At 40.9% G+C, this 20480-nt stretch overlaps 1 protein-coding gene across 2 annotated transcripts in view; it reads left to right on the plus strand.

Moving 5' to 3' along the window:
* Positions 1–19577, plus strand: part of ZCCHC14 (zinc finger CCHC-type containing 14) — a 76009-nt gene extending 56432 nt beyond the window's left edge. Inside the window, exons 4-13 of one of the 2 annotated variants that reach the window (XM_019505423.1) lie at positions 1887–1958; positions 2182–2291; positions 4043–4137; positions 4230–4284; positions 6359–6629; positions 8425–8516; positions 10097–10224; positions 10663–10803; positions 10893–12344; positions 13925–19577. In XM_019505423.1, the coding sequence (XP_019360968.1) occupies positions 1887–1958; positions 2182–2291; positions 4043–4137; positions 4230–4284; positions 6359–6629; positions 8425–8516; positions 10097–10224; positions 10663–10803; positions 10893–12344; positions 13925–13980 (2472 nt within the window). In that variant the 3' untranslated portion in view covers positions 13981–19577. The remainder of the gene's footprint in view (positions 1–1886; positions 1959–2181; positions 2292–4042; positions 4138–4229; positions 4285–6358; positions 6630–8424; positions 8517–10096; positions 10225–10662; positions 10804–10892; positions 12345–13924) is intronic. The other variant, XM_019505425.1, reaches the window with a different exon arrangement.
* Positions 19578–20480: the final 903 nt, after the last annotated feature.

Here is a 20480-nt window from a genome sequence, read left to right on the forward strand (position 1 = left end):
GATGTGTAAGACACTGACTTTGGCACAACTAAGTATAATAGAAACTGTCCTGAACTTGGCGAATCCCATAAATGTCCCAAATGATATCAGAATTTGAGGGCATTTTTTTACGCACTTAAGAGAAGCAAGGTTTTTTTCAGTAATATCTTTTACTGGACCTCTGGCTATCACTTGTCTCTCTTATCTGACACCTATCTCAGCTATTCAGTTGGCCCAATAGAAATTATTACCAAAGAAATCATGCTCCTCACATATTCCCTGGACTATCACAGCTATCACAACACTACAACCTTACTACAACATGTGTTTTTTGAGTGCTTGTCCACTGAAGAGTTTTCTGAATATCACTTATTAACCAGTGCCATATATGCGGAGGGTGTTCTCCCGTCAAATGTCAGGTATAGTAATCAGAACTTCACAGGGAGTACTTAATAGATATGTGTCCAGATAGAAATGTGATTTCCATTCAACACCATGTTGAGTGCAGTGTAGTTAAGTCAGTACATTGTAGTTCATAGGGTTAAAACCTGATCACTCCACATGCTATTTTGAGACAATGGGGACAGGAAGCAAGTCTGACCAAACTGTTTGAAGGTTTCTTAACTACTTGTCCTTGCAGTCGTCAGTGCATGCAACAGCCTCGAAAATGCTGAAAATTATAAGAAGTTATCAAAACATAAAGCTATTTGAACAGATGTCAGCTGTTTGTATTATAAAACCGGAAAGAAAAAGATTCGCCTCTTTTTATATTTTGTAAAACAGCTCATGAAATTTGAAAGAAACTTATTAATGTAGCATGGGAGAAAGAAAAAACAGATGCTTTGTAGAACTAATCACTGCTTGGGCTCCTTATTCTTTTTTGTCTCTCGCTTGCTTGCTTGCTTTCTTGGTTTTGGTGCAACAACTCTGGGAAGAGGAAATTCCTCAATTATGTAATGTATTTTGAAATACTCTTCTCTTACCAGTATGTTTGGCACCATTCTGACGGCTGGAAAAGCTTTGTGTGTGTTTTCAGTTGTCATTGAAACTAGTGTCATATGAGAAGATTGCTTCCTGGTTTTTAAAAACACAAAGAGAAGCTTTTCCCACATTTTAATGTTGTAGATTCACCTACTTTCCAAACACCTCAGTCATTTCAGATCAGGGGATCTTTATGTTCAACAGTGAAATCCAGTCTTTGTGCTTTTTTGGCTCAGTTAAATAGTCAGCTACCAACGGATGAATGCCTATGTACTTTTTGTGGGTAAAAAATGTAGTGACTTGCTCTACAAAAACAAGCTGGAAGAGAGGCTAATCACTTTGCTTTTCTAGAACATACACTAGACATTATCTAAAGAGGGTGGATAGAAAAATAAGGGCAGGTTTCATTGTTCACACTCTCCTGTCTACCCCCATGGGAAGTTTTGTTCAGATCCTCATCTTCGCATTACATATGGAGTTGATTATTTATAAATAGGCCTTGTTCTGCTATGGTTTGCTGTTCATATTGTGCCTAAATTGTACAAACCAGCTGTTTCAGTTAACAATAGGCAGAAAATCTTTTCTCCAGCAGTGAACAGTCTGAGTGTTTGTTAACTTTTCCTGAAGCTGGCAATGGCTATACAAAATATAAAATACATTTTTTAAGAACTCTTAATAGCTTTATAATGGCAGTGAACGGGAGTCAAGGAATGGAAAAGGGTACTTGCAGCCATGTCCAGAGTAGAAAATGAACAGTAGGAGTGTCACTGTGAACGAAAAATGTTCACCATGTCTGTGCCACACATGAAGATAGTCCAAGCCTTCATCACCACAGCAGGCAAACTAACACCCCTGCTTGTTTCTGAGTCCAGACTAACAGGAGTTCTGCGTACTATTACTAAACCACTGCTTTTCCGCTTCTTAAGGTCTTGTGGTCTGATTCTTCGGTGACGTTGGTAACCAAATCTTCTGCTGAAGTGACTGAATTTATTTCAAAGGTAAAGGACTCCAAAAGTACTTTCACTTAAAAATGCTGGAAAGATTTGGTCTTGTACATGAGTTTATTCAATGACATTTTGGAAGTGCTGCCAGTAAAAACAAATAGATTGAACATATAACTCGTAAACATGTAACTCATAAGCTGCCATTCCTTGTTCTTCAAATGACAAGTAACACATCTTCATTCTTGCTTCTCCAATTTGTAATATCCTTCACCTTTAGCTGTCTCAGCTGTACCCAGAAGAAAACTTGGAAAAATTCATTCCTTGCCTAGCTGGTCCAGATTCATTTTACCTAGACCGGAACCACATGGACCTGGAATCGGACCTTAGGTAGGTTTCTACAACCTGGTGTTTGCTTGTCGCTTGGCTCCTTCTCCACATGGTAAAAAAAGAAACAAGAAGTGAAAACATGTACATATTTTAAGCTACTTTGTAGAATCATACTTTCAGTTCTTTAAATATGGTTGTCTGTATCGTGCTAATTTCAGTTCACAAAAGTTTTGCAGAGATGGGTCTTTTGTTTAGAAGTGACACGGTCACACTTCTGTGTTAAATTTCTGGAAGAATTAGAAGCATGTGGGGCTCTGCGTTAGAAACAACGGACTGACTAAGATGTTTAGACACTAATGTCTCTATCTAGACTAGATACTAAGCACTGTTTAAAAATACGGTAGTAGTATACTTCCTAAACACTTCTTTTTCCTAGTTAAGATATACATAGCATTCCTGTCACTGGTGGAGCTGCATGGGTGGATACTATTTTTCCAGAGTAAGAGACAGAAAACACATGCTTAGACTGTCATGGTAAATAGTGTCATTATTTTAAATAATCCCTCCTACATTTTAATGGTCACATTAATTGATATGACTAAGGTGGAGTAACGGAGATGTCACATCTTTGTCGCTGCTGTTGTTCAGCTAGCAAATTTTCTCCTAATCAGTGTTAAGAGCAGCAGCCTATATTTATGTAGCAATGGTTGTATCTTTGTGACAGAGAAAAATAGCTTAATTCTAAAATGCTAAATGCATGACCTAGAGAGCTAGTGAGATCTCCATCGCTGGAAGTTTTTAAGTCCAGGTTGAATAAATATTTGCCTGGAATGGTTTAGACAGGGCTGATTCTGCCTTCAGCAATGGGTTGGACTAGCTGACCCCTCAAGCTTCCTTCCAATCTTATTTTTATGATTCCGTGACAAATTACAAATACCAAAGTGTATTGTTTGCAATTCCCACATTAGTGACTTTTCTCATGTCTCAGCTTGTTGTTAAATATGAAAATGAACAGTGAACTTTCAAGGTGGAAGCTGGAAGCATATATCTGTATGTGTAACTGAACTAACTTTTGACCCAACATTTTTTTAGAAGTTAAAAATATGAAGAGACAGTCCAAATTTTTTTGCTTGTTCTTCCCTTTAATGACTTATTGGATACTTTCAAAATACACAAATTTGGCTGATGCAAGAAGCCAAACATATTAGTTAGCTTAATTAGAAAAACTCCAGTTATGGTCATATAACGTATGTTTATGCATTATACAATCCTAAAAGATTGCCAGCTTTATTTCCTGAGAGACACACCAGTAAAAGAGAACACGTGACACCAGTTTTACAGCCTTTCTTTCCCATGCTGCCAAATGCTATGCCTTCTGTTTATCTGAAAGTCTGAACAATACTAGACAACTACATATTGTAGGCTTTAATTTCATGGTTTTAAGAGGAAGTGTTCAAGTTTATTCTTGCACATTATCAGATAACTGCTTACTGTTCTAACCTCTTGTATTTATAAGTTTATCAACTCTGACTTTAATATATTAACTGGCATAGAGACAGCATAAAGGAATGGAATTGATTCATTTTGTTGGAAAAAGAGGTCTATGCAGATTCCAGGTCCAGTTTATTTCAGGATTTTCTAGTATTCCTACTTTTAGCAAGGGGGGGAGGGATTTCTGATTGCTTTTTCCATTTTATAATCACATTTAGAATTTTATTTATAGACTACCGTCTTTATTTCATAGTCAGTTTCAGAACAAACATGATACAGGTTTGGGTGTTTTTGTTTTGTTTTTTTTGATTAACATCTAGGTATTTGGCATCATTACCTTCCCATGTGTTGAAAAATGACCATGTCAAAAAATTCTTCAGCACTTCATCTCTTTCCCAACAACTTCAAAATTCAAGTGAGTTTAAACCAAGAATTTAAAAATGCATATATTATTGATGTAAATCAAGTAAATTGATGCCAATCAAACCTTGATTTCCCTGTTTTTAGGTCCTGGCAACCCCTCCCTTTATAAAGTAGGCACTGCGCTGGGTGCATCTGGAAGGTGAGATCCTTGATTTATATGTATTATGGAATTGTAACATTCCTTCACTTAGTTCTTTCTGTGTCCTTAAGAAGATTTTATGTATCTGGTTGAGCACCCTCACCCATATTCAAATGTGGAACTCTCAGCACTGGATCCTGAAAGATGTTGTTTCTTGGCCTTGTCTACCCAGAATATTTTAGGGAATTTGGGTACCGTGGCACAGTTCTAACAGTATTAGCAATTGTGAGAGTATGATCGACCCACTGGCATTTTTACATTGCATGCCTAAAAAAAAGTGAAGGGGTCAGGTAGCATTCTTTGCAGTGAGAGAGACAGCAGCAAATTTCTTTATCTTATTAAAGAGAAGACAAGCTATTTGACCACAAGCTGTAGGTACCTACCCAGGGAGCAAGACTTTGATCACAGCCTGTTCCATTTAACAGATAGGCTCCAATGGTTGAATGTTGAATTAGACAAACTCAGCTAAGAAATAAGGCATGTTCTTTTAACGGTGAGGATATTTAACCATTGGAACAACCCTTCAGTGATCATGGTAGAGCCTCTATCCATCTTAAATCAAGATTGGATGTCAGTCTACAAGACATGCCCAAGCTCATAAAAGAATTAATTCAGAGAAATCCCAGGGGTCTGTGCTACACAGCAGGTTAGACAAGATGATCACAGTGGTCCCTTCTGTGAATCTGAGAATGCCTGGTCTGAGCAGGATTTTTCAGCATGGTCAGGCTATAACAACCAGCTTCCATCCATGGTTGGAGAGTCCTGTATGATCACTGATTTAGTCACAATTGTCTGACTGTTACCTTGTGTTCTGCTGCATGGGATGTATTCGTCTGTTGCTTGTCCTTTACATATAGGATGAGTGCTGTCAGCCAGGTCACATCTTTACACGTGTGTACAGCTTCCAACACACTGGGATGTCCCAAGCTAGCAGAGCCCAGCTCATTTGATCCTGCAGACCAAAGCTTGGACCATGGAGCTTTATGTGGGCTAGATATATCCACCTCCAGCAGCAGGACAGCAGCTCGGTGGCAGAGCTGGCAGACCCCCTGCATTGGTGCAGCTCCGGGACCCAGGGGGTGAACGTTGCCACCGCTTGCCCCCCTTTTCCCCTGCTGCCGGTTTTAGTTGCCAGTGATGACTGAAGACCCTGAATGCAGTGGTGGGCAAGAGGTTGCGGGGGAGCAAAGCAGTAACAGGATTCACCCCCTGGGTTCTGGATCCATGCCAATGCAGTGGCTCTAGCAGCTATGATGACAAGCCCCGTGGGCTGCAGTTTAACCACTCACAGGCAACCAGTTGGGCAGCCTTTCCTAAGTTATACCAGAATCAAGGTAGTAAATAATAATAGATGCAGCCGTAATTAAATAGTCACATCTTCCATAGCATAAACAGGTTTTTGTTGAAGGCCTGTTAGAGGCGTGGAATCACTGGGGGGGGGGGTCCCTCTTCGCTACATTAAAATAGCTCCCTGCAGGGTAGTGTTTCTCAAGCTGTGAGGCTGGTTTTCCTGGGGAAAAGATATACACTTCTTCTTCCCAGGGAGTTTCAAGCCAGCCATGAGAAGTGAAGGAAAGAAATATTACCGTCCTTTGCTTAGGACTTTACAACCCAGTAATGAGTTTTTGAATGCTTGACAGGGGGTTCTTTTTTTCTTCAGCTGAAAGTGGAAATACAGAGAAAAAATAAGTTTAAAAAACCTCTGTTCCTCATGCCTAAAAACTATTCCACAGTTTATATAGTATATTAATAGCCCTTTGCCATCCTTGCTGAACCCACTTCTGAAAGAATTAAGAGAAGAATGCAATATTTATTTTCTCTGAGGAGAAAGGGGAGAAAAGCTGTGCCAGAGTTGAAAACTTTGTTTTAACATTTGACATAAACTCTGCTGCTTTCACTGTTTTACCAGTGGAGGATTCCAGAGGCATAAGTCTGTAACTTTAGCCCACCACCCTGCTTATTTGACCACAAAACTTGCCCTTTATTTTATTGGTGGGTACATATGGCCGCACTAACTGAACTTGGCATGACAGTAATTCATTGTGCTGAATCAAATTACTTTTCTGTTTTGCAGACCTGTATGTGGAGTAGCTGGCATTCAGTCTTCTCAGAATCACGTACAGCATTCAGCTGCTACTTCTGTTGCACTATCCCACTGCTCTCATTCAGGGAGTACTGGTCCATCGTTGTCCTACCGTTCACAGATGGACACCTCTTCACCCATGTTAATGTCTTCCAGTCCACAGGCCCCCCAGCCCCAGGAGCAAAATGGGATTTTAGACTGGCTCAGGAAACTACGGTTGCACAAGTACTATCCTGTCTTCAAACAACTCACAATGGAGAAGGTAGGTTGGTAGATTCAGTAGGAGAACAACATGTGCTTTTTAAAAATTGATATGTCCTGGAACATGTGGATAAGAGAAGTGGTAAAACATCTGCATTTAGAATTGCTTGTTGTTTGCAGCTCGAACTGGGCAAGGTATTTGGAGGAATAATTTATTTGATGAAATTTGGCCTGTAGACTTAGATAATTTGATTGTTCAGAATTCTTTGGACACATGAAAATCTGGCTTATTTACAAACCATTTACTTCTTTTCTGCTTATGCTTTGCTGTACAATAGGTCACCTAGGCCACAATGTATTACTTTTACTTCTGGATTGGTTGACCTCCTATTTGTACAAGCTTTGCTTATTAGATACATTTTAGGACAGATTCATGAACATTTCTTACCTGAGCCTTTATGCATATATGTCTGCATGCATGTTTGACACCTTCATTTTCCACAAATATTCTTTGAAACAAAAAAATTGGTCCTTTGGATGTTCAAGTAAAAATGGTCATGAATGACACTGAAGTGCATGGGTTTTTAATTGAATACGTGGACTGCTTCATGATACTCACCTAGCGGTATCTGAAACAAGCATGTAAAATTAACCTCCTCCTCCTGCTGTATTTTAATCTTGAACGCCCCCTGGTGGATTAAATTCAGACTTTAATTCTTTTAAGTCATGGCTCGGAATTACAGTTATTTTAAGTCATGGCTCTGAATATCAGTGACTTTTGCCTCTACCCCATGTTGTGACAGATATTAATTGAATGAGCATAGTTTGAGGCTGCAATCTTCTTACGTCATTGTTCTCATTCAGAAATGGAAAATCTGTAATGTCAAAACTGCATATTTTAATGCGGTGACTTTTTCTTTTCAAACAAGTACTCTGTTTATCTTGATTTGTATAGTCTGTTAAAAAATATTTTCAGTAGATTTGGAGCTGTGATGAACTCTGCTCTAGATGTGAGAGTCAATTGATTTCTGTATTAAATGGCAAAGTCCGGAAAACTCGGTTACAGTTTAACTTCGAATAACCAGTGGATTTATCTCTTGTATACTGAGACTCAGCAGGAATCAGAATAACATTTCAGCAGCAGAAGAGTATCGGCATAAATCAAAACCTTTTTTGACAAGTGATAAGTGAAACGAATGGAGCTAAACCTGCCCCAGTCTCCAATGAATCCATCTCTCACCACTAGGGAGGGGAGCCCTGCCTTCCCACAGGCAAGAGGTGGGGAGTAGAAGGGTGGAGATGATCCCTTGCATGATAGATATTAGCTGTTACAACCGCTCTTCCCTGGGTTACCAGGAGAGCCAGGTGCATCAAGTACTCACAGGAAAGAGGAGTGCCAGGAATCTGTGTTCTTAATTTGCCCTTTGCAGTTTATCTTTCCCCCAGGTTGGCATATTGCTTGTACCTAATTTTCTAGTTCCCAAACCATGTTTTCTGTATGCTCGTCCATCCTTGACGCTATTGAATAAGTATTAAAGATCCTGGGGAAGAATCCTTGAAATTTTAGTTTGGTGGGTAGGGTCGGCTGGACCAGATCTTTGTGTAGTTCATTTTTTGACACAAAGATGTCTTTCAGTGTCCATGTAGACTGTTCTTTTTATTGTGAATGACTGATATAGGCTACTGATAGTTTGACACTGGAATAGAATTTCATAAAAGGCATGTATTTTGGCAAGTCTTAAAGATGCATCTCAGAAATGATCATCCTTGAATGTTTGAGCCTACAAAAAGGTCATTTGAAATGGATGTAAGCATATTGTGTGCTGTAAAGTGAACTCCATCCTTTCTCCTGTAAGTTTCTGAGCCTTACTGAAGAAGATCTGAATAAATTTGAGTCCCTCACCATGGGAGCAAAGAAAAAACTCAAGACACAGCTGGAGCTGGAAAAGTAAGTTTGTGCATGTGTGTGTTGGGGTAAAAATTGTCTATTTTCTCAGCTTGTGAGGTAAGGTATTGTACAGCTTAGAACTCAGACAGAACAAGGAGCAATGGTCTCAAGCTGCATCAAGGAAAGTTTAGGTTGGATATTAGAAAAAAACTTTCTTACAAGGAGGGTAGTAAAGCTCTGAACAGGTTACCCAGAGAGGCTGTGGACTCTCTGTCCTTGGAGGTTTTTAAGACCCAGCTAGACAGAGCTTTGGCTGGGATGATCTAGTTGGGGCTGGTCCTGCTTTGAGCAGGGGGTTGGAGTAGATGACCTCCCAAGGTCCCTCCCAACCCTCATTTTCTATGATCCTACAAACTCTGGAGTTGTAATCCCAGGTTTAGTGGTTTTTACTATGAAGGCAGAGCAAATTAATAAGCCTGCAAAGATTCTGCACTTGTAAATTTAGATGCTACTTATCTTTCTCATAAGAGTGGTGAAGGGTTAATTAGTAAAGAAAAAAAAAACACTTTGGAAATGTGGATTACCATGTAACATTTATTACTTTATTATTAGGTACTCAAAGCTGATAAGCACCTAAAAGAACAAGTGAACTCAGCTTTAAAGGGACACTTAATTTAATCCTAATGTAAACATATTTCTTTACTTATGCAACTAACATCTTCTTAAATTACTGTTATTGGAAGAATTTACAAGATCTAAATTACCTGTTACTGTTTGCGTTCTTTATCTGCTACTTGCTTGTTTCCGGTTTTGTACCTGGCCGGTACTTAAGCACAGTAGGCCAAGGTATACTGCTCAAGAGAAACACGTTCCTTCCTGAGCAGCGGCTTGGACCGTAGGTTTAGAACTGCAGTCTTCCCTTTGTTGACAGTGAACAGGCACACTTGTGAGTAGGAGATTTGCTTCCAGATTGGGGATGGAATATGCCCTGTGTTTAGCAACTAATCTTTTAATTGTTTCATTATAAACTTGCATGCAGACTCACTCAGTGGCCAGATGTTCTCGCTTTCAGGAATGATGCTTTTTCTATCCTCTGTTCTCCCTCCCCCATGCTCTCTTTCTCTGTATGTTTCTTTTTCACTCTGCATTTCTTTCCTGCAAAAACTCCCCCTTCATCTCCTCTACCTTCAGTCTCCTTCAGTTCCCCATCCTGGCTAATAGAATGATCTGTGCCCATATCGTTAGAGGCATAGTGAAGTTTCATCTTCCAGCTTTTGGGCTACTCCTTAAATGAGTTAAATATGGATGGGAGGGAGTTCCCACATCTGAGTCAGGCTGTCTGCAGGCTGAGGAAGACATTACTGCATTGGTTATATTCGCTTTACATGTGGAATTTTAATTAGAACTGAGAATCTATGGAACTGAGATCTGTGGAATAGAAAAATGCCATTTGAAGCATATAAATGCACTAGTTTGCATTAACTAATGTTTCCTTTTCTCCTCTCCTTTAATCACTGCCTTTGAATTAACTAATGTATTAGTTGTACAGCTGTAGATACGCATGTACTAATGTACATTTGTATTAATTCAATTGTATTAACTAATGTTTCTTTTTCTCCTCTCCCATATTGGCTGCATAGGGAGAAATCAGAGAAACGGTGCCTAAATCCAACAGCACCTTCTCCGGTTACTGGCAGTGGGGTGGCTAGGGTCCCTCCAACTACTCACATAGGGCCTCTCCAGAATATTCGTGGCAACCATGCTGCAGGTAAATACACAATGTAAAGAACAGTGCACTGCTGCCATGGTGAGGCTGGGTATCTTACTGCACAATAAAAACTCGTGGCTTTGCTGCTCCAGCCCCAGATTAGAACTGACTTGCTTCATGTGTTCTTGTACTTTATGATCTCTGATGACTGAAAGATCTTATTCCTGGGGATATTTGAGTGATGAAGATGTAATTGCAGTTCCGTGGTTTGCATATGAAGTGCTGGTTTTGCTGGTGACTAACCATTGGTCCTCTGGACTTGTATTCCCTGAGCTAATATGAAGCCCTATGAGGCTGAAGCATTCCTCTGTATTAATGGCCGTGGTGTTGTGAAAATACCCGTCAGCTGCAGTGTTGTAACTAGGCTTTTGATACCCAGATGACAGTTCTGCCATTAGTTTTCACGTTTTCCCTGATTTATCACACGTTTGTCCCTAGAGCTGCGTGTAGATGTGGATCAGCCAGCCCACCCTCTGCCCCGAGAAGGCAGTTCTTCTGAATACTCCAGCTCCTCTTCCAGCCCCATGGGGATCCACACCAGAGAGGAGAGCTCAGACAGTGCTGAGGAGAATGAAAGGCGTAAGGGAAAGCAAGCAAAGCTTCTGTTCGCATTTGATCTGCCTTGTCTGGCATAGCAGTTGTATTTATAGATCTGTTTCTGCCCCTAGGTTTAGAGATTCATTTGGACGGTTCAGAAAAGGAGAAACCTGTGATGTTACTGAATCATTTTACATCCAGTTCGGCCCGACCCACAGCTCAGGTTCTACCAGTGCAGAACGATGTTGGCTCCAATCCATCCGGCCACCATACCTTGTCAATGCAAGTGATGCCTGCAGCCTCTACCCACATCACTCCTAGTCGAATGCTGAATTCAGTGCATAAATCAGAGCGTGCAAATACAGAAATGAAGCTCCTTTCACTTCTGTCTTTAGAAGAACGAAATAAAGTTTCACCTGGACCCAGAAGCAGCATTAAAATGGAAAAGAGCTTTGGGAATACAGTGGTGGATGTGACGCCAACCTCATCTCCTCATCAGCCTCTGCAGGTGCTCTCAGGAGTTCCGGAAAACAGTTCACCTGCATCTACAATTAACTTTGGTCATCGGACCAAAGTTGTGCATGCTTCAAGTCTGGACCGAGTGATAAAGACATCCCAACAGCCAGCACTAATCGTGGAAACGAGTACTGCTCCCACCGTGACATCCAGCACCGTCTTCCAAATGGCTCGTCCACCCATGAAGCTCTTGGTATCTTCTTCGGTTCCGACTGATTCTGCCATTGCTGGGCAGACATCCTGCTCCAGTAATATGCAAATAACTATGTCCCCTGCAATAATAAATCCCCGAACTGCTCTCTATACAGCCAACACCAAAGTTGCCTTTTCTGCAATGAGCAGTATGCCAGTGGCCCCGATGCAAGGCAGCTTCTGTGCGAACAACAACACTGCCTCTTCCAGCAGCCATCCGTCCACGTCATTTGCAAACATGGCAAACTTACCCAGCTGTCCCGTACCCAGTTCTAGCCCCACACTGTCATCAGCCGCTGAGAACAATTTCTATAGCAGCAGTAGCAGCAGCAGCAGTAGCAGCAGCAACAGCGGTGGATCTGCAGGGAACATCCCGGTACCAAATCAGAATCACCATCACCACCACCACCAACAGCAGCAGCAGCCTCCTGGCTGCATGGTGTGTAGCTCCTGTGGATGTAGTGGGAACTGTGGCTCAAGTGGTCTGACTGTCAGTTATGCGAACTATTTCCAGCACCCATTTTCAGGGCCTTCAATGTTTACTTTTCCATTTCTGCCCTTCAGTCCTTTGTGTAGTAACGGCTACATCAACACGCAGCAGTACAACAGCAGCACAACCTTCCCAATGGTTCACTCTCCTTACAACAGTGGTTTAACCCCAGACTCTGTCATGAGCGGGCAGTCCACGTTTGCAGTACCACCCATGCAGAACTTTATGGCAGGGACAGCGGGAGTGTACCAGGCACAGGGAATGATGGGAACCAGCAATGGTTCAAACCACAAAAAAAATGGGAACCTCTCCTGTTACAACTGTGGGGCCAGTGGTCACCGAGCTCAGGACTGCAAGCAGCCACCAATGGATTTCAATCGGCAAGGTAAGAAACTGGTGCTGATGTGGGGATGTCTGTGTGCAGAGCTGCAGCTTCATGTGTATGGGAGTTTCCATGCAGTTGAGGGACCAGTGAATCTAATGGTGATAGCTTTTCTTAATACCAAGTTTTGCGTAATCACAGACAAGTGTCCGGTTCTTCGAAGCCCTTTTCTTCTAAGGGATGATGAACTTTTGGGCTAACTTCATAGAAATGGTATTTACTTTGGTGCATAGAACCAACACCAGTTTTATGCCTAACTTAAGCCCTGTTGTGATGACTTAACTGGAACACACATGTGAGTGTCTTGCCTTGGACCCCTGTTGAGAATTAATTGGTCTATGAAGAAAGGAAGAAGTGCAGTGTCTTCATCTGACCTAGTTGTTGCTGCTGACACCATCTGTCAGTTCAGCCCCAAGTCATCCTTTTATTTTTGAATATGGGGTTATCCCAGAAGTTCATAAAATATTTAAAAAAAATAAATAGAAGCCATCATTTTAACTAGGTGTGCATATCCCTTTGACAGACAAGGTTCTTTGGGTAAATGTGATATCCTTTATTAGATGAACTAAATAGTTGGAAAAATTGTTCTTTGCAAACTTTTGGGTACAAAAACCCTTCTTCAGGCAGAGGGAGAGACATCCCTTTGAAGGACTTGAGTCAGAGTCACTAGAAATGCACATTCCATAGTGCGTAGACTCTGTCATAGGAAAGCCTTCTCCAGAAGAGATTTAAAATCCTTGAGCCAGGGCAGACGCATTTGGGAGTAATATATTGCCATACCAAGAGTATATTCAGGTCATAGCTCTCTTTTTTCTTGATATATTGGTTAAAATATTGTACATGTCATATAGCCTGGCAGAATAAAATGCAAACTTTTGGCTAGAATTGGGGAACTAAAGCGATAGATTTCAGATCATCTTGGGTATGGCCCATGTCTGTGTTTGTATTGTATAGCCAGGGGTTGGCAATTATTTTGCGCAGAGGGCCGCTTACTGAGTTTTGGCAAGCCATCGAGGGCCGCATGACAGGCAGCCCAGGGCAGATAAATATTAATTTTCTAAATTTTTTAGGGGCCCCGCGGGCCAGATAGAATGGCCTGGTAGGCCACATCCAGCCCCTGGGCCACATTTTGCCCACCCCTGGTTCAGACCATGCCATCAGCAGTTAAATATGATTTAATAATAGACCCCGAGAGGCAATACAGAAAATTAGTAGTGTTCTTAGGCCGTAATATTTTGATAATGGCAGATTAGAAGAATGTGAAAGTGTTCTAATCAGGCCCAGGTCAGAGAAGTACAGTAATGCAGTTTAAAGCTGCAGTTCATCATTTCTTTTTAATCTGTTTTGAATGACTTTGCTCTTGAAATTGCATTGCAGCCACTGCATCTTGTCTTCTTTTTGTGTGTTGCTGTATTTTTACTTCCCACTCCTCCTGCTGGTACTAGACATCTCCCTGACAGACATTTCCTGTAGCTTCAGAGTGCTGAGATTAGCTACTAGTTTTATTCTGCAACCTATCTTTTCAAGAAGTAGATTTTTAAAATGTTGTGCACTTGACTGCCTTCTTTTTTCCTCTCCTCCAGGTACATTTAGGCTGAAATATTCTCCTCCATCTGAAAGTCTCGACTCCACAGACTGACATTTTCTCTGGCAAGAAAACGCTGTAAGCCATGGAGATATAAGGACATTTAAATACAAAACTGAGACGTCCAGTTGCTGTTAAGCTTAATGTATTTTTAATCCAAAGGTGCTTTACTTTACTAGACTAGGTAGAAAATCTAGCTTAGGGGTGCAACAAACCCATTTTTGATTGCCAAAATTCAAGCTTGGATCTTGGTGTTGGAACTTGCCTAGTACGTATCATGTGACTGATGCGTGCAGGATGGCAAGTGAAGGTGGCCAACTATGTTTTCTGTTGCAAATACAAAAAACAAAAGAAAAACCCTACGCTTTTTTTTTATTTTCTTTTTGCTGAAGAATGTTGCCATATTTGGACCTTCCAAGATGAAATGCATAACTCCAGGGCAGCTACGTTGCGATGTGAGATGAGAGCCGGAGGTTGAAGGTACGAGTGGCCATTCGCCAGAGGGCCTTTGACCACCCCTGGGCTAGGTAAAATGTCTACTTTTTTTCAAAAGTGATCAGGCACTAATCTCTGGGATTTTTAAGGATTGCACTACAGAAGAATGTAAAACTATTCAAGCTTTCTGCACTTTTAGCAGACCATGTCGCTCTGAGACCAGTGCAAGAGGCAAAGAAGTTCCAACTTTTAAAATTGGCACCAGCAGGCTATGTGACTTATATAAAAATCCTGAGTAATTTTCTCCTTTCCCCTCCAAAAGAAGACACACGGCAATTCCAGTTCCTTCTGGAAACAACCTTCCTCTTCACCATCACCTTTGCTACTAGAGAGTGCTGGGTTACCAACAGCTGAATAAACTTAGTTTCCAAGGGTCCATGTCCCAGAGACTCCAGAGTCATTAAGGCTTCAAGAATACAGATGTTCTTCTTTTTTTTTTTCTGTAACACACAAAACAGCTTTTACGCCCTGTAACTGTATATAGGTCTCTTTCACAGAAACCTTACTTTGGTTTTGTAAATTAATTTTAAACCATCCTAAAAAATAAACTCTGGCAGCAGAGTTTGCAAGCTGTTGCTTTACCTGATAGAACGAAACTTTGACTCCTACCCTGGGGCTTCAGCTACAGGATTCAGTGGTAGTAGAAGTCAAACATGTAAAAGGTAGTAACTTACATTATTGTCAAGACGTTGAAGGATTTACTGTCGGCCTCCTTTGTTGCAGTAGATTGTAGATTGCCTTGGGGTTAACTACCTAGAATACAGAATTGTGAGGTGGCAAATTAAAATTGAGACTTGGGAGGTAGCCAAACCAAGCTCGTGTTGCTGAATTGAAACGGTGTAGTCCTGGCTTGATGAAGGAACACACAAATCCTCCTGACTTGCCCAAGGAGACACAGGCCTGAAACACATAGCGATCTTTGTGTACTCAAACCTAGAAGACGACATTAAAATCTGAGGTCTTGCTTATGCTGGGAATTGCTTTTCCACCACTGTAGCCACACCAGTGTAAAAAGCATTTGTGCTGATGCAATGTACGGCACTTCTTACGCTGGGGCAAAGCTTCTCAAGGTCAACAAAACCTTAGCTACTGAAAAGTTGGTTTGAGCAGCTAATGCAGTAAGTTGTCCATCAAGCTTTTTCTGGAAATGTTAGTGAGAATTTGAAGGTGTGGGCCATTCTTCAGTTCCATTTGCTCAAAATGGATGGTCAGCCTCATCGTGAAACGCCAGCAGGTTAGGGCAGCGCGATAAATTGGTACCGCTGAAGAACCACTGTCACCTGAGGCGACAAGACACCAACCGTGTTCCAGGTAGATTATCTTTGGAGGTCATACCATTTTTTTTGGCTTCATGAAAACCAAAGTCTAAAGCTGTGTAACATTTGGTTTAAAAAGAAAATCTGTTCTTTCTTATTTCTATGCAATTCGGGAGCTCCATATTTCTGTATCCTTAAATGGTTCAGTTCACACTACACAGCATTGCTTGCAATATTGGAAGTTATGTTTGCTATGCCTGTATTGTAAGGAGGTTCGCGAGCAACATTCAGACCTACAACACTAAAGTGATGAAAACTGACAATGCAATTTACTTTGCCTTAATGAGCTTGAGACAATAGGAGGAACAACCTGTCATGCTGTGTTACGTTAAAGGACACTTGCAGTTTTCACTTAAAATGTTTACTATTTAAGATTTTGAGGGTCTCTCCAGTGGCCTGGAACATGTGCTGAAAGCCAAACTTTAACATTTTTTCACTTTTTTAAGACAATATTTTAAAACCGAACTATATTTAAATAAACTGTATTTCACCAGACATGCAAGTATTACAAACCCTCACAAAAGACCGAACAACGAGAGCAAAAAACTTAATATTTTTCTGTGATATTTTGCTTTAGTGGCCATGGCTGGGAGCATAGTCTGGTCTAATATTCATCAGAAAGTCAAAAGGGTCACCAGGAGTATGAAACTAAGAGTGAACTCTTGTCCAGCAAACTTCTTTAAAAAACATTTCATTCCTATGTTCAAAACAGTCTTCAGGATTGCTTCTTCTATGTAAAGTTAAGGCTGATGTTTCCTCAAGGGGCGTATGTCCACTTACAGGTACATTTTTTAAATTGCTAAACCTGATCTTAAAGTCAGTTTGTATTCAGAAGTGTGAGTAAATTGAAGGGACATGCACTTAATGCACAGGTACTTGTTTGAAGAACCAGTACTGTTCTGAGTTTTCCCTGAATCAAAAGGAGTTGTGCAGTATGTTTGCTTCATACCAAGAACAACTGAAGTTGGTGAGCCTATACGGAGCACTTTAGATGCACAAAATGATTCTTAATCCATTTTAAAAAAGGCACAAATCCTTCTGTTTTCTTCTGTCTTCCCCCCCAGTTAGGCAGCTAGGCTCTGGAATAGCAGTTCCAGTCTCAGGAACTGAAGGAACCAGCTCATAAAACATTCTTGTAGGTACAGATATGGAAAATACTCAGAATTAGCTGTTTGTTCATACCTTTGCCCTGCAAGTATAAACATGGTTAACTCTCTAACTGGATTCCATTGTAGGGTAAAACCGATGGTTTAAAAATGCAAAGCAATAGGGTGACCCCTTGTCGTTTCGTTGCAACATAAGAATTGTGGGGTGGATTATAGCTCTGTCTTTATTTTGGAGGAGTAAATGGTGCATAGTGAAGTTTCAGAATAGTCTTTCTGATGTGTGACATATTGGGGAAGTAGAATAAAATTATCAACACTTGTTCAGAAACTCAGCAGCAGAGGCAAATTCATGTTCATGCTGGACACTAAACTACAGGAGGTTCAACAAGGAAGAGTTGTCTTACCAAGTGGGGTATTTTAATCATTGGATTCTGTAGTAAATTTTCCTAAACCGCTACATCAGCTTTCATATTTTGTGAAATTTCCCAAGTGGCTTGTAAAACAACTGCTAGCAGCCTGCCAGGAATTAAGTGAAATGGCGATATAAACCAACCCCTCTTCCTGTTGCCTCCCCTTGCATTTCATGCCCTTTGTTGCTTCCTGATTTTGTGGTGATGATACCAAGGTATCGAAAACCTTAGTTCACTGTATTTGGCAGAGAAATTAAAAAATTTAAAAAAACAAGTGAGCAGAATACACTCCCCCACCCCAAACGATTGGTTTTTGCCATTACTTTTACAGTGATCTCAGTCCCAAAAAGCATGTAGTGGAAGTCACTGATGCTCAAAGCCATGCATTCTGGGTTCTCCAGACTTCCCTTTTCAGTTGGGGGAACATTTGGAAAGTCTCAATAAACGGTAATGCTTGCAATAGTCTATAGAAAACCATTTTTGTTTGTTGAGGCCAAAGGTAAATGTTACTACATCAGTACTAGAGGAGGTGGCTACCAATATCCAAATGACTTTATCTGTGTCATAACAAACCCTTGGGACTACTTGTTGTCTCTGTTAAATTCTTAGGTAGGTGAGAAATGTTTTGGTACTGAAACAGCAAAATCCTGTGTGTTTTGAAGTGCAGATTAACAGCTTCTTTTGGAGGTAACTTTCCATTAGGACTGAAGGAAACTCCTACTCCCATTTGAGCCATTTCTTTTACTTCAGTCAATTCTAGTATTACAAATTGTGCATGTAACTTTATAAATATTTTAAATAGTTTTGTAAATATTTAATATCAGCTAATTTGATTTTGAACTGTAAATGTCAAGTATTCTGGTATTGGGATTTTTATGTTTTATTATACTTTGTTAAAGGTAAAATTGTACATTTTTAGAATGTTTTTATCTGAGTAAATTTAATGTATGGAAAATAAAAAGTTAAACAGTGCTTAAGCAGCATTTCTTTATTCTTTTAGGCTTCTCCAACTCGAGCAGGTAAGTACCAGAAATAAACCGTACAGGTAAAAGGCAGGGTGGAGGTGCACCTTTCTTAACAGGTAAAGTTCTCTCTAATCCAAGTCACTGGCTGAGGGCTGTCACCACATCTATCTGCAGTTGCTGTTCTCTAGAACCACTGTGGCTGAGTCAAGGGCATTCAAGGCTGTCCTGCAGATTATGCTGAGCCCTTGATAATGTGGGTCTTTGTGCAGCAGGCTGCCTGTTGTCCTAGTCACCAGCGATTCTGTGGCGAGTATTGGCTGCGACTGTCCCAGGATGCAGGCAGGATTACAATGCTGGTCTCCAATGGCCAAAGACCAGGAATTACTAAGCACATCTTCAGAATTTGAGGGCAGCCACTTTAAATCCCAGTTCTGTTGCACTGTGTTCTTACGGTAATGTATACAGAAGCCACCGAGTGATTTCCTGCCAGAGATGTTCCTTTGAAAGGCTGCAGTTTTAAATTGCTGCAGGTCTGAATTCTGCTATCCACACTGCTGTTTTAGTACCATACTAGTCAGTCTCATCTGGATCATTGTGGACTGCTCAGTGAAGATGGCTTAATAGCACTTAAACCCATCATGCTTTTAAACCATTCTGTTTCTCCAACTAAACTCCAGCAATTTAGATTTCAGCTTTGAACAGAAAGCCAGCTGGAGATTCTTGAGTGACAGGAAGGTCTTGATTGAAAAGCTGTGGGCTAGGAAGTATGTGTTCCCCCTAGAAACCATTTACTAGCAGACAAGTCCCCTTGGGTAGCTAATTATTATCCCTTTATTACAATTACACAATACATCCTTCCCCACTTTAAAACAGCAGTAGGGCTGGTTTAGGATGGCCACATACCTCCCTTATTTCCAGCTAACACTCCTCTTAGGTTTGTGCCTGGATGTTCCACTCAGCACTCATTTCCACACTATTCAGTGTCCTGAGCGTCACTAGAGATTATTTGTCTGAACTGGGACCTGCCATACAGACATCATTCAGCCATGCACTGAAACAGGTGGCATTTGTCACTACTGTCTCCCCTTCTGCTAATGGATGTTTAAGGCAAGGAAGTCTATAAATAACCACTCAAGCTGCAATTAAGTTGGGATGTAATCCATCCATTTCAGCACTGTATTAATTTTAAAAAAAGCAACATTTGTACAGGAATCTCAGTCATCGAACACAGTAGTTACAAGAATGGCTGTCAGTCTCAGTGAAACCATGATTTTACATAAACCAAACTATAAAAACATAGGACAAGCTGCACTGAAGAGTTTACGCTGAAGTAAAAACACAACAAACATTTAAAAAAAATGAAAAAAGTTAGAAATAAGCACTGAACGAGATGCATGCAAAAAGGTGTCAAACCGTACACCTTATTGATCTAGAGTGCCAAGATGCAGTAGTATTGCTTCTTTCCCACCCGCCCCCAATTATAGCAAGTTAATGTTCAGTAACAGATGCAATTAGTTCATGGATGTGTCATATAAGGATAACTCTTATTCAGTCTGTTACACTCCACTTTACAACATCAACTCTAGAGGAAGGACAGTGATCCTACTTGAGACATTCCTTCTCCACAGGATGAGCCCCTATTTATAGTGACAACAGCAATGCCAAGATTTTTCAGCCACATGCAAGTGGCGAGAAACTTCAATGATGGGATGACCATTTGCTCCTAATGTGAAATGCTTTTAAAACAGATCACTTTCCCCTACCCCCTCACTTATAACATGCACAAGTGATAGACAGTTGTAGGCAGTTTGGATTCGTATTTCCAGCAGCAGATCTGAATCCAGTGTGGATGGGTGTTAAGACACACGAGAAGGCCTGGATGCACCATAGAGCTTATAGGTAACCACACAGCTGCAAAGATGGAGCGAGAGTGGAGGGCAGACCAGGCGGAACTCCAAAGACTCAACATTATAGGGTACTATTTGTTTTTCCGATTGTATTAGCCTGCTTTGCAACTGGTTGCATCTATCCTCACAGTCTTGTCTACTGAAGTCATTTCTTTGAACCAACCCTGCCCACCTGCTATTTTCCAGGTTGTGGAGGGGAGAAGAGAGACCCCCTACAGGTTAGAAGGAAAACAAGATGCTACTGAGCAGTATTTCAGTGAACATACAAAGTGCTGAGAGAAGTCCCCAGCCTTCACTGCTATTAGCCTAAGAACCTTAACATATGCACTTCCTAAAACTAGAGGAAAGCTGGGGT

The sequence above is a fragment of the Gavialis gangeticus genome, unplaced genomic scaffold (genome assembly GCF_001723915.1).
Source record: "Gavialis gangeticus isolate Ggan-Ray unplaced genomic scaffold, GavGan_comp1, whole genome shotgun sequence".
NCBI classification, from domain to species: domain Eukaryota; kingdom Metazoa; phylum Chordata; order Crocodylia; family Gavialidae; genus Gavialis; species Gavialis gangeticus.